The 15,364-nt window shown below is 40.3% G+C and overlaps 1 protein-coding gene across 1 annotated transcript in view; it reads right to left on the minus strand.

Annotated features, from left to right (window-relative positions):
* Window positions 1-3,338: 3,338 nt before the first annotated feature.
* Window positions 3,339-15,364, minus strand: part of LOC134565184 (dickkopf-related protein 2-like) — a 47,952-nt gene continuing 35,926 nt past the window's right edge. The window contains 3 exon segments of the mRNA XM_063424647.1: window positions 3,339-7,894; window positions 8,425-8,574; window positions 9,220-9,370. Coding sequence (XP_063280717.1) covers window positions 7,644-7,894; window positions 8,425-8,574; window positions 9,220-9,370 — 552 coding nt within the window. The 3' untranslated portion in view covers window positions 3,339-7,643.

A 15,364-nucleotide genomic window follows, 5' to 3' on the forward strand; every position in this document is an offset into this window, starting at 1 on the left:
CTATGACCTACAGAATATTCCCTCCATAACCACTGATCTCTACACAGGTTGGAAGGAAGCTCCAGGATAAAGAGCACTGGCTTTAAAGTAATTAAAAATTTTTATAACTTAATCCAATAGGTCTCCAAATTTACAGTATTACCAGCTAGCAGTGTGCTGCATTGGCAAAGACAGTTATCACCCTCTTCTGAACTTCACAGAACAGTTAAATGTTTTTTGAAACAAAAGAGTTAACTGTCCTTTGAGAGCACATACATTAGGATTTTCTTTTAAGCACTGTTGCAATATCCGAAACTGCTCAGATATTGAGAAAAGGACATTGCCCAAATAACATTGAGGTGAATTTTTCTAAAGCTTTGGGTGGTCTTTGGATTCATTAGTGTGCTGCATTCCAAAATTCCTGGCAAATTTCTTCCAGAACTCTTTGTGTCATTCAGTACTTTCAATGCATCTATATACTTTGATGGCTCCATTAAAAATTACTGTCACTGAGGAAAGAAACAATACTTGTGAGCCCTACAATTAAAATTGTACTAAATAATTGAATGTTTAATACTTGATTTAAAAAAAAAAAAAGTTTACAAGTTTGAGTGAATATTGCTGAATGAGATAGTCTCAGAAATAAATAGCTTATGAGGAATAGAAAATTGGAACAACCATACCATAGCAACCACACTGGTATACATTTCTGATTTGTTAACTACTCTTTGGCCAGCTTTGATAACAGCAGTGGAGAATTACAGTAAAAGCTTTGCCAAAGACCCTAAAACTACAATTTGTGTCAAGTAATTTTTGTGTGTTAATGGTGTTTTCTTATTTTTTTCCTAAATGTTTTTTTCCTAAAAAGGAAAGAAAAAAAAAGAAAACTCACCCCTGTGCTTATTAAAATCTTAGTTTCCTCTGCTTCAGGAAGGTGACAGGCAGCAAACCACTTCTAAATCAAGCTGCAAGCCAGTACTGCAAAAAACAGAGTTTATTGGTACCAGACATTTGTAAATAAGTAATTGACACTCATGCTATAACAATAAGCAATTCCAAAAAAACCCAGGGAGCTGCCAGAACAAACAAATTTGCAGTGAGCTCTATCCAGTGTTATATCCATCAGGGTGTCATGGGTTGGCACTGGCCAGATGTTAATGCACCCATGAATATATGTTTTTTCTCTAATAACTACTGTGGGATGTGATCAGGAACAGAGCAGAGCAGGCTTAAATCTTGAAAACAAAAAAACCCTAAAACTTTATTACATTACATAAGAACAGAGACAGAAAAACTCTTAAACACACACAGAGACAGAAATAAAAACTTCTCAGAACATCTCCCAGTTTCTACCCCACACACATTACTCTTTACAGACCAAACCTTTGGGTTTTAGATCAAACAATCACCACTCAAAAAAAAAAAAACAATCTTCAATTCAGCAAGGGAGAGAAGAGTCTCTCTCACACCACAGACTGTTCCTCAGAAAACACGGGTCCACCTCTTATGTGTTTCTATGTCACCCGTGGCACCGCCCGGAGAAGTCTGCCAGGGTGACTCTCTCTTTTTCCTATGTCCAGCGCTCTCACCGCTGTCCATAGTCTAAAGCTGCATACAAGGCTCTGTTAAGGATACTTGCATGCCGAGCTCTCCCCCTTTTTACCCAGGGGCCGAGGTTCTGAGAGCAGGTCTCCCCTGAGGGCAGAGGGCGCTACCACACCCTCCCCCTCTCTTCTCTGCTCGCTCCACTCTTCAAGTGCCAGTCACTGTAGCAAAAGCAGGGGCAGCTGTATCTACCCAAAATGCAGTTTATGTTCAAAAGAGACTTAAGTTCAGTCTATGGCTGACATTATGCAAGAAAAGTCTAGCTCAGAAGGCTACTCTTTTCATTCTTTGCCCATCAGGTTCCTTCTAATCGTGCTTTATCATCTCGGTCTCAGGCTGTTTTTCTTTCTCTTCTGAAACCACTAGCCATGAGAATCAATGTCTGGGAAAAAAGTTTCCTTCTGCCAAACAAAGGTTAACAGTTTCTAGCTCTCGGCAGGGTGCAGGCTCAGGCACTCCCAGGCTCGGCAACTCCCACGTGGCTGAGCACCTTCTCCCGGAGTTTGGGGGGGGAGGGAGGTGAGCACACACGGAAGGCACTTCTACAGTTTTCTACCCCTCCATCCTGGCTGGGGCAGCTCAGTTCCAGAGTCCTGTCTACTCTCTTCTCCCCCTTGGGGCTCCGGCTTACCTGAGCCCGACCACGTGTTTCCCCTCCCCCACCCAGCCTCGTGGCTGGGCAGGGGAAGGAGGCCTGAGACGTCTCTCCGCTTAAACTAGAATCTAAAAGAGGCCGAACCCCCCTGGAGTCCTGCTTTTAACTCTTTGTGTCCTCAGAAGCGTGTCTAAACTTCCGAGTGACCAATCTAGGTGCCAGCAGAAAAGCTGATCACTGATTGGCCTACTCACCTCCCCCTAGAAAAATTGACCTCCCCCCGCAACCACGACACAGGGTCAGTCCCATCAGTGGTGGTCAAAATAACAGCTCTGAGACCAGCTGGAGTTCTCTGTAAAGAGCAATCTCCTGCTTTTGCCTCTTCTGTCCTTTTGAACAGACTTTCAGTGGGATCCCTAGGCACAGGCAGGCTCTGAGCTATAGCAGCATTATCCAAACATTGTGCCTGAGTCCAAAGCCTCTAGAACTACTGGGATTTGGATACACAGAAGACCAAGGTGAGAGGCACACTATTTCCAGGGGAAATAGGCTCAACACGTCAGCTTTTGAGGGACCTGAGTCACTAAAACATGCCTCCTCTCTTTGGGTCAGTATTGTGGGGTTGTGGTTCAGGAGCAAAGACAGAGCATTTGCCCTTCCCCTGCTCTTAATTATTGTGTGGAATACCATTAATGTTCACAGTGTTTGCAATAGCATCTAACTACATTTTGAGGTAGCTTGTCCCCTGTACCCACCATTTCAAGCTTTGGGCTGGTTCCCACCCTTGCCACTCTCAGCTTTTTACGGTGCTTTCCCCTTACCGTCTTGCATTTTTTTTGCCACAAGAAGGGCTGTGTAAAGCTGGCAGAGCCATGAGAGGGCTGCAGCTGACATCTGAGGCTTCTCAGTAACTCATAGAAGCCATGTAAAGTTGAACCTAAACAAATGGTAAGAATAGATACGGGGTCTGTGTTGTACTGTAAACACTTTTTGGTAGTGGCAAGCATGTGAAAAACTGTATTAGCTGATAAGGCACTTGAGCTGAAAGTCTATCTCAGTGAAACACTAGGATTTAAATGAGGGAGAACAGACCATGAAGCTAACTCTGTTTCTTCACTCCTGTGTAATGCAGCAAAAGCAATATCATACCTCAGACTGGTGAGCATGGTAAGAAACCATAACTTTATTATTACTGTGATTTAGAAACAAAATTAATGATTCCTTTCTGTACACTGTGCCCAGAACAAGAGAGAAATCCAAAACAACTGCTTTCCCTTTATCAGAGACTACAGGTAAGGTTGCTTGGGTGAGGAGGAAGTGTTTGTTTTTTCTCCCTCACTGTGGGCAGTTATTTTCAGAACATGTGACTGACAATCCAAAGAACAAGGTTTCTTTATTTTTTAGAAACATGGTCTTGATATTACATAATTTTCTTAGCAAATAAGTTTTTGAAAGTTAGAGGATAGATCTTTAAACTCCTAAAAGCCTGAGCTTAGACACTGTTATATGAGTTCCTCCTGGTTTTGACTTCCAGGACCTCTTTCTTAAATGGCTTTCCTAGAAGGAAAGCAAACTGGAAGGGATGAAAAATACAAATTGTCTTTGATAGCAGTTACTTTTGCTAGTGGGGGTGATGATGCAGAGCTCTAAAGTGAAAGCAGAGAGATCTGGTGGCAAGCAATAGTTTAGGTATGTCTCTTCTCAGCCTCTGCCCAAGATCTTTTATGGTGTTTGGTGAGGGCTTTTTTGCTGTTGCTGAGACAATGAGCTGGAAAGTCAGAATATGCAGAAGATGGCTTAAATGTCAGTGAATTCTGGCTTAGGTGTCAGATGCTGGATGTATTGTTGTCAGATGCTGTTGAAAGTGTTGTTATAGAAGCAGATAAATCTATTTAATCATTTTCATTTAAAAACTGTTTAAAATCATAAATACCAAGGTTGCAAACAGGTTGCAAACAACACGAGACAAAGCAAATAGTACAGTAACAGATACACATCTACATTTATACTGTAAATCAAATATACATAGTTATAGAGTAGAAATCCATTATTTTTAGAAAAGTTAATAAGTACTTCCAAAGGGATGTTGCATTGCTGAGGCTATTCTAGGCTAATAGGAAAATGATTTGAATTTTTCAGCAATAACATCTTGTATACTTCTGCCATGACAGCAGATTTCTGAAACGTTACTGAACCAAACTAATTCTTAATTCCTGTGATGAGGGACACAGTGAGTGAGAGCAATTATCCCCAAATTTAGCTGTTCTTTTATTGTCAGACTGATGTATATTTCCACAAAACACTGAGTGACTGTCTTCTAAACAACCAAAGTTCAGTCTTACAAAACTGCTTGCATGCTACTCCGTTCAGCTATGTGGCTCAGTATTTGTGGTGTGCAAGGAACTGCCTGTGCCTATTGTTTTTGTTCCCAGATTAAATCTCTGAAGGCTTTGGCAGTCTCTGTTGAAGTCACTGGGCTCTGAAAATGCTCACAACATTATTATGTTGATGTTAAAAGTGTTGGAATTTTCAAAGGCCTACCAACCAAATATTGCAAATGACAGTAGCTAAACCTTTTCATTAAATACAATCACTCATGTGACTTGGAGACCATTCCATCCCTCAAATGTACATGAGTTGGAGCAAAGTTTATCCAGAAACAACTAACAGGGATATCAAGACCATTGCTCAGTAACCACAGCCATTATTTTGCAATATTTATTGTGCTCTGCAGGAGGTTTCCTGGGATCAAAACTTGGCTGGTTTTATTAACAGTATTCGCAGTTATGTCATATGGATTGTTTCAAGTTATTAGAGCTGAATGCTGTAAGTGGTCATTTCAGGATTGCTAGTTATAGATTTTGCAGGAGTGCATTTGCATGCTATAGCCTCTAACAAAATGCTGTGTAATTTGAATACCACCTTTATCCGTCATGAGTCCCTCTGGTATGTATCACTATCCAGGAAATGTCTGGATACCTTTCCTACTTAACCTGGTTGATTTTTACATTACACAACCTGGTGCATTATTTTCAAAGGGTATTCTTGAGTGTTTAGGTGCAAACTGACCCAAGAGAAGCATACAGGTAGTTGTCACTTCAACCAGTTTTGTAGAAATGATGTATGGGGATTTTAAGATGACCTTCATGTTTTTTACCAAAACTCAGCCTACACACAGACACAAGTACAATCAGATGTTTTTACTTGCATAGCTAAGATATATGATTTTTTTTTCAAGTGATTTGCATGTCTTTCTGCAAAGAACTATTTTTAAACAGCAGGTAAGGAAAAGAATATAGGCAAAATATTTGGGGAGGAATGTGAAAGGAAATTTAATATATTATACATTTTTCTACATTAAAGTCAACAGGCTGCAAATATATTTTGCTACAAAGCTTTGTGTAAGAAATATCTGTATAAGAAAATACATCTCATTGAACATTTCCTGTAAATAAATTATCCCAAATAACTGTGTTTTGCAAGAGCAAAATGGTGAGTAGGCCAATAAGAAGAGCTGAAAAATGCTGGGACCCCATTTCTGCAACCCCCCTGCTCATGTTGGGAATAATTTTCTTTTATATGTAGTGAAAATGAGAGCACTTGAGTTCTTCTTTTGAGTATGTGCTGTGTCAGTGTAAATAAAACTAGAAAAATTGTTTCTTGGACTTTTTTAGTATCTTGAAATTTCTGAGCCTTATTCCTGTTCCAGTGACATGGGAAAATGCTGGAGTTAGAAGAGTTGTTTCCAGTAGGGAAAGAGGTGTGTGAAATGCTCTTTTGCTTTAGACTCTAATGAAAAATAAGGGCAATGAAGCTGAGGTCTGTGTTCTAGTTAGGAAGGCTGAGTCAAGTGGTGTAGCTAAGCTAAAGCTTTAAAGCATCCCATTGGAGGAAAAATGTGTCAGGTAATGGTGATGGTCTTCAAATTTAAACTACATACTGGCCTACCCATGTTGTGCAGAACTGAATAAACAGAAAAGTCTGTTGTATTATAGAACATGAAAATTGGTAATTATAAATGGGTAATTACAATTTAGCAGTAGGTCAATTATAGAATCAGACTTCTTTAAAGTAATATCAGTCTCTTTACCAAAGTTTATACAAAGGAATATTTGCAAATAAGTAAATTTTTAAAAGTTTGAAAAGACCTGGGAGACAAGTCAAGGGACAGAGGCTGTCCCTTTTTTTTTAACCAGTACACCAACAATGTAGGGTTGGCAGCTGTTTCCACAGTCTATATATTTCTATCATTCCTGGCAGAACACTCCAGAGTGAGAGGACATCAGTTTCAGGCTGAATACATGCTGGAGTCTGGTATGCTGTGACATCACATGATGTTTAACAAGTCATTTGTGGTCATGCCCTCTTCTTACATCCTCTTCTGTAGGAGACAAGGTGCTCACAAGACCCAACTCCTCTTCCTTTGCTGTCTCGAGAATAAATCCATTATATTGCTGCAGAGTACCATAAAATGTAAAAATTTGAGTTTGTAGCAGTATGCTTGAAACACCTCAACAAATGCTGAGGTGTTATATATATATTATAACGGCAACAGAGAAACAACTTCAAAGCTCTTCATGTTAAGCACTTCAGCACTCTGCTATTTCTTTTGGAAATGTCTATAATGCAAGAATGCTTAGGCAAGGAAAGTATATTTAAGACTAATGAGGAACTGCCTGTATAGTATATAATTCTGGATTCAGCATGCACACATATTTGCTTCATCTGTTCAACCCAACGTATCTTAGCAGTAAACGGAGGCAAATATAAGTGATCAAGTGCCTCACTATGACATTGAACTACATAAGGCATTTCAATTTACCCATGTATAGGAAACAAAACCCTGTTTAAATGCCTCCTCTTAGATAAACTGCTGCTCTCTTGAAATTTTGAGATGGACACTTTTCACCTTCTTCATAAGGGCCTGCAAAACACAGCACTCTTGTCCTGCAGGAGTGCTTCCTTGCTGAAGTGTCAGCCCTGAATAACGAGGGCATGTGGACATTCACAGTAACTTTATTTCCATTTCTCACACCTGCAAGGTGGCCAATAATGTGTTGACAGATGAGTCTTCCTGGTATGCACTGCTTCCTATAGAAGTACAATGTATACAGTTTCTGTAGAAAATCCTCACCATGCTGAAGACCCACTGTAGCCCTAACACTGAACCCCTGAAACATCATGGGACAACACAGCAAGGCAAGTGACATTCATTTCCACTCTACTTGTTTGCATACTAGCATTTTCCACAAACTGTAGAATTATTTACAGGAGAACTGCGCGGTAGGTGAACTCCAGCTACACTTGTGTTTACCACCAGCTCAAAAAGAAATGTATTTGGTGTGACTTATACTCTGTTACTTTAGCCATTCCACTTTCATTTGCAGTCTCCTTTTTCCACCATGCCATAATGCATTAAACACATAAAGCCACAGTCACTTACTACTATCTTCCCAATTCTCATTCAGATCTTCTGGCACACATGAAGTCTTGATTTAGAAGAGGAGGTCGCATCTTTCCATACTTTACAAGACAAACCCTTGGCACAGTCACATCGTTGGAAAATCTCCAGTCCATGGGACCCTTTCTTGTGCTGTTTGGTGCACACCTCTCCCTGATGCAACACAGGCTTGCAAATTTTGGTCCAGAAATGGCGAGCACAGCAGTGTCCCTCAATACAGTCTGATGATCGTAGGCAGGGGCCACCTTTGTGTCCTAAAAAGAGCAACCACATTATTTTATCTCATGGGAAAATGTGGAAGTACAGATTCAGTACAGACTTATGCAAATGAAACTGAGAAAAAGGAGAAATGATATTTCTACCTGTGGCTATTTGAAGGATGTAAACACAAGAGAAGATATTAATTAGGAAGGTTCAAGGAGGTAATGCACAAGACTTGCCATGAGACTTAGTGAGGAGAAATTCTGCTACAGGATTGTAAGCAGAATTACAAGTGTTCAGTTACATGGCTGTTACAAGAGAAGGATGTCTGCAATCTTGCACAACTGATAAAATGATTGTCAGTCCACATCTGATACAGAGAAGAAAGCAGATGCTGTTTCAATCACAGGAACTGTCAGTTGACATTACATCACTTTCTGAGTCATGCTGTGAACTCTCACAATAGACATTAATTTTCTGTGAAATTACTGCCTATTTCTGGTTTCCACTGCTCTATCTTAACAGCACTAACATGATTCATGACATGAAGGAACAAAGAAGTCCAGTCCAAATGTGACCTTACCTTTTACGTGTGACAGCTTAGAGTGGGACCTCCCCAGGTTGTGCCATCCCAAATCCTTGCTTGGATAATGACCATTCTTCTTGTTGCGTGGCCCTTCTAGAGCAGGGATGTGTGGAGTAAGGATGCTTTCAGTTACCGGTATACAAATACCTGCAAGGAAAAGACAGCCACTCAAAGATTTGAATAAGAGGAAAAACAGCTGAGAGACATGCACTGACCAGGTCAGGACAATGAAAGCACTGGGGTTAGGCCTCAATGATGCTCAGCTCTAATCACACATTCACCTCTGGATCCTGGCACTTAGCCTCACCACAGCTCTGCTACACTCACTGTCAGTGTCTCTCTCACTCTGGCTTTATGGTCTGAGCCCCTGGAGAGCTCCTAACAGCCATCTCTCTCCAGTCTCCATGGGAATGCAAACAGTATGGTTATAACCCTCCCCAGGGAGAGTAGATTCAGGATTCATTAAGTCTCTGTTGCGTCCTTAAAATATGACTTCTGTGCAGTTTTCCAGCGAATCAAACCACACTGAATGTAGAGCTGTGATTTTAGGCAGCAGCATTTTTGTGTTTCTCCACCACAAACTATAAGACTGGTAGTACCTGAGCCCTAAACATAGAAATACTATTAGAGATAATTAGGCAGAGCGGAATGAAGTAGACAATAAAGTTTTCTTGGCTTAGAAAAAGAACTGCTACCACCCAGGAAAAAATACTGTTGATGGGCACACTCATAGAAACAGATGATGTCAAAAGGCTGATTTTCTGCAGAACAGCCCAGAGCTGGCAGCTGTACTGTTGTTGCAGCGATTCCTGGGGCAGCACATCCCGTCCCGGTGGCAGCGCTTCTTCTTCCTCTAGCACATCATGCACACAGACATGGCCTGGTGAGGGCTGTGGCAGTACCGCCCAACTTCGCGTTCCTTGTCAATAGTGCAAGGATAGGCCTGATGGGGAAGAGAAAGGTTTACAGTGAGGCACTCCTTTGCACAAGGAATGGATGCACCCCATCAAAAAAAAAAAACCAACAACAACAAAAAAAATCAAACAAAAAAACCCCACACCCACAGAAAAACAAAAACAAAAACACAAAACAAACAAAAAACAGGAAAACAAACTACCACTGAAACCTCCAAAATAAAACAATAGCTGAGGTAACAATTCACAGGGCTAGGAGATGCAACCAGGGATACTCTACTGCAGCCACACAGCAATCTTCAAGCTCACACAACGACTGGTCGTTGCTTAAAAAATAAGAGATAGAACCTGCTTGCTAATGGTTTCATCTTTCCTTACCTCAAAAGTACATGGGCACAAGAGATTTCATATTTTCATGGATTCAGGGATCTGATTCATAGGCAAGAGCTTAAAACTCCACAATGGACAATCAACACAGATGAAAGCCAGTAAAAATACTGAAACACACCCTCCAATAGGTAACATTTAATTTTAAACTCAGACAAGGCATTTTTACTTTGAGAGTTGTCAGACACACTGGTTTATTATCAGTAAGCTCAGTGTTGTCACAGTGAGTATCTGCATCACACTCATTCAAATATCTGTAACTGCACCACTCATCCCTGGCCCACACCAGTGGGGCTCCTTGAAAGTGAACAAACATCACTGGTCAGCATTTCACTTTGATAACCTTTCATTCACTTACAGTCTTAGTATATTCCTTAAACTTGCCACCTGCTAAACAACACCCTATGATATGCAGCATGGAATATATTATAGAGCACAAAATATCTTGCACATATAATTCTCTGCAAGGGGATACAATTCTTCTATATTTATCAAAACCAGCATTACCTTACAGGAAAACAGACTTTAAAAAAAAAGTGAAAGCACTGCATTCTCCCATAAAGATAAAGAAAACTTTGTTCCTACAAAAGGAAAACAAAGAATTCTTAAAAGAGACAAAATAACATACACTGCTACATTTGAGGATGCTTTTTACTGACTCCCACACAGCTACAACTATGCTATCTGTTTGAATCTAATTTTACTGCCTATTAAATTAATTACAGATTTTTTTTCCATTCCTCAAAATTATTCTTGAGGAATTTGTTTAAATAAAAAAAGATGACAATAAATTTTGTGCACTTTCTGGAAAATTATGTTTACACTTACTCAACTAATTTTCTCCAGTATCTCAAATAAATCAAACTATTGCTTTTCAAAACAACTTTGCAATTAGTTGTTCACCCCAAACAAAAAGCTTAACTGACTAATTTCCAGTGTAGAATGATTAGTTTTCGGTAATCATATTTGAAATCAAGACTTACATTGCTCTCAGAAAAGAAAAACTTTAAGGCCTTTGAGAATTCACTTTGAAAATTGTTTCTTTAGATGGAGAAACTCTTATCTATCTTCATGCCATTCTGTTGAGAATCACATAAGAAACAAGAGGTCTTCTAAGAAAACCAAATTTCTCTCATGTCAGTAGTGGGAGGGGAAACAAGGCCATTTCTCATGTGACTTCATGAAATGTTTTCTTTGTCAAAGTTTACTTTACAGTACCAAAAGTGCTGGCTGGATATTTCCCAAGTGCTGTTGCCTCATTACTTCTGCCCTCCAAATATGTGCCTTTGAGAATTTTTCCAGGGTGCAGCTGTTTGGAGTAATCCAAAGTATGTGGAAGTCTTTTAGCCTTAAGAATGAACATTTCCTCAAGAGAATGAAATCAAAGAAGGCCAGATCTTTTAAGACAGAAGTACCAATAAGAGACAAATAGAAATACCTTTTTGGTACTCTTAAGGCATAAGCAGATTCTACTTATTCTAGCAAAGTGGAGCTAAAGTGCTCTTTCCTTAATCTCATCATTCCTGTCCCTCATTTTTCCAAAAATAATAAATAAAACTGACTTAAAATTATTATATAGTAACCATAAAAGTAAGACTTTCCTGATTTAAATGATACCTAAAGATCTTAGAATGCAAAAAAAAAAAAAAAAAAAGGCAATTTGGCAATTTTATATAGACCTTTGCCTGGTTATGCTGAGTTTGGAAAATACTAACTCAATTAGCTGGAGGAAATGCAAACAAAAAACAGATGGACTGGCTAAAACCTGGAGATGAAGGATGAAGGCATTTAAGACCCTTGTCTGTCATCAAGACCTTCATAACCGCATCTTTTTTCCAATATGGGCATGTGGCATACACCTGCAACTTGTCAGCAAGAAGCCTACTTGCAGTTTTATTTTGGTTCCTCAAATAGCTTCTTAAAAAAAGAGTTCCCTGATCTCGAATGGTGCTAATGAATGCTCTTGTATACCATATCTAGTGATTGTTTTATTTTTGGCTTTAAAGCTGAGTGACATGGAAAAGATATTTTAAGATATGCATCTAATTGTCTAATTGTCAGCTCTAAGCTCTGTCCTTGAGAATGGTAAAAGTAACAAAAGACAACTTCAAAAACTGAACCCATTCTTTCTTCCCAATATAGAGCCCATTTCTAAATAAAAATGATACTTTTGAATTATAATAGGCCAAAACTGACCTACCTAAGGCAAATGACTGCAGCACATCAAAAAATAAGTCTGTTACATGTAGCTTAGACAATAACTAGCAAGTCCACTCAAAAGACCAGCTACCAGCCAGCCATAAAAGAAACTCTCTTGCAAATGCCTGCTGCCATAAACTATTTTGATCTGCCAAAATCACTAACCACTGATAGCCTGGTGTCACGATCCAAGCAGGAATCGTGATAGGTTCGTGTGATCTCAGAGTGCAAAAAGTACTCGAGGGGACAAGAGTTTAATCATACAACAAATGCACCTTTATTGAGTGCCAACAACACTTGCGAGAGGGAATGAGAAAGGAAAAATAGGATACAGAGCGAGGAAAGGGGGGCAGGGGGATATAGCTACCAACGGCAGAGACGTCCTCGTGGCGTGGCGTCCGGCCAATGGATCCGTCTTCTGTCCGTGGGGAGATCTCAAAGTGTGAGTCACAGGGGGGAAGCTTTATAGTCATTTCAGAAGCGGGGGGCACCTGGCCAAGGCGGGCAGAAGCGGGAGGGAGCACCCGAAAGTCATTGTGAGGAGCCCCGTTGCTCTGGGAACCAGGTGCAACCGTTTAGATCGAGCAGGTCTGGGACAAGCAGGTCTGGGCCTGGTTACAGGTAAGCACAGGCTGTCCAGCCATCCATTGTCTTCGTACAAGTTCCCATGGGAGCCAGCTCCGGTCCAGTAGTCACACCTGCAGTTCAGTGCTTGGTACACACACACAGAGCGTGGGTTAGGCCCGAGCCCCTTGCACACAGTCCCTTCCTTGACAGAGGACCTTGACGAAGGTCGTGAGGCAAAACCAGGGACCCTCGGGCCCCGACTCTCACACCTGGCTATCAATCACAGGGACAAAAATGAAAAAAAAAAAAGCCTATATAGCCTTGTGTCTGTTTCCAAGTCACTAGACATTCATTAGAATAGGCATAATTCCTGCTCTCAGCAGAGTAATTGCTATTGCTGTGTAGCATTCATTATAGAAACATACAAATAAAAAAAAAATATTGTGTACTTAGCCTTGGCTAGCAGGAGGAAAATACATCCACAGTTATTCCTTTGTTGTCAGTTGAGTCAGTCTAGGTACACTTCTTTAAAATACAGGGTAAAGAAAACATACTTGTAAAAATGTGTATGTTAACTATAATCTATACATAAGTCAAGGTTTTCAAAATCTCCTACACCACACTGCCTGGAAAAGAGTCTTTATGTTCAGAGAATTGTAGAGAAGATCTCCTATATACAACACAAAGACACAGATCAGTCCCAGGTGGAGAGGGAAGAAGCAAGCTGTAAACCAGCTCTACTTCCCCAGCAATGATAACTAATTCTATTCTATTCTACATAATCCCTTCACGTTCTTCCACTATATATATATCATTTTCTAGTTGTAAATCTCCATCCACTAAACACAGCTCTGTTATCATGGGAAACCAGATGAAACTAAGATAAAATATGTAGCACTCCCTGAAGCTGCATTTAAACAATCTTATTTTTTTATCCCAGTTACAGGCAATCAAGTCACCCATAGCACGACATAAATTAGATTTGCCTGTGATAATGAGTCACATTTTCAGAATGTGTTGTCTGATTAAGAGCGTTGTTTGCTGACATGCTTTTTCCTCAGCCATTCCAATTAGTTTTGTATCCTTGTATAAAAGGTACTGTTGAGTACTTGTCCAAAACTGTACAACAAAGGGATTTTTGCAGTGTTGGAGGATTCAGGCTAGATGTTGAAATGGGTGTTGCTTGTTGTCTAGGTTTGGAAAGACAGGTATCTGTCAGGGAAAACTGGAGTCTCCCTTGGAACGGAGAATGTAAAAACCCCCTCCCTCCAAATTATTACAATTTTGCAATTAGGAGCTTTCAGGCAAAAAAAAAAAAAGGGAATAGGAATAACAGTTCTTTACTTGGAATATTAAAAAATACAAATGCAGTAATACAAAAAAACAAACAAGCAAACAAACAAAAGTCTTAGAAAACCCTGACGGAGTCAGGAATACGACCTGACACCCTGTTGTCAGGGTGTTGGAAGCAGTCCAAATAAGTCCTCCTGGAGTGACAGATGTGGTTCTGTTGGAGTAGACATGATCCTGTAGTGGCAGTGAGATGAGTCCAGTCTTCTGAGAATCCAGTGGAAAAGAGGATCTGGGGTCCCTGTGTCCCTATTTTATCTGGGTAGGGAATGGTTGGCTCCTCCCCACTGGGTGGTGCATCTCACAGTGGGAGGATGTAATGTGTCATGTCACTGGTGAGCCTTAATGGCCCATTTGCAGCAGATATCCCCCAGAGGGAGAGACAAAGTCGATGAAAGAGATAAACAGTGCCCTAGATGGTCTCTTATCAGAAGGCATCCACCCTCTTCCCCCCCTAGAGTTACAAGAGATAAAGAACAATCTCCCAAACAGTTTCAACAGATGAAAATAGAATACACATTTTTTGGTTACATTTTTCAACCCAAGACACTTGTGCTGTGCCAAAATGTCACCGGTATTGCCACCAAGACTAACCTTTACCAGTCAGGTCACAAAAAGAGATGTTAAACTTTTCTCTTGGAGACAGAGAATATTCCTTCCCTTCTGCATTTATATTCAAAGTTTCATGAATGCATCATAGAAATACTCAAGGAAAACTATGCCGAGGATAGAGGAGAAAAGTTGGAGATTTTTATGAACAAGTCCTTCCAAGCACTGAAGATCTTCCTTTTTTTATTAAATTCCCAGCAAGTCTGCGTAAGGAACTGACTGTCTACATTTTGTGACTGAATGAGTAATGTCATTCTCATGATTTGACAATCATGCAGCAGTGAGATTTATGTTTACCTTTGTCTTCCCCTTTTGACAGAGGGGGGTCTTAGCCCCTTTCCTCAGTGCAATGACACTTTCTTGATATTTTTGCTGGAGTCATTTGCTATCACACATATTTTATAGGCACCACAGAGTTTCACTGCAAGCTGTAGCAATATTAAGTGGTGAGAATGTTGTGCTAAGAAGTCAAACAGTTTGAGTGTCTCTGTCTGGCACTATAAAATGTAATGGAGAAGCACTCCAGGGGGAGAGTAAGACAGATGCTGTAATGTGCTGAAGGGTGAGGAGACTGATGGCAAACATACTTTGCTGGGCTTTGGGAGATAAGGTCTTGAATTTCATCATGGCCTCCAGCAAATATTTGAAGACAATATTCCCAGCCAGTGTCTTAGTCACCAAGCTCTCATCTGTTCATATTATGATGTCTCATTTGTTTTTATGCTGAAGTACCCCACACTGTACTAGCTAACCAGGTCCATGAAAGGCAAGAAGAGTCACTGGCATTTTTACCTAGGCTGTCATCACTTATCCAGCACAAGCAGTCGAGACTGCTGGCTTCAGACCCACCTTCAACGCTGAGAGGAGCTGTGCCTAAATAGGTGTTTTGATGGAACAGATATCAGTAGTGA

The sequence above is a fragment of the Prinia subflava genome, assembly GCF_021018805.1.
Source record: "Prinia subflava isolate CZ2003 ecotype Zambia chromosome W unlocalized genomic scaffold, Cam_Psub_1.2 scaffold_37_NEW, whole genome shotgun sequence".
NCBI lineage: Eukaryota > Metazoa > Chordata > Aves > Passeriformes > Cisticolidae > Prinia > Prinia subflava.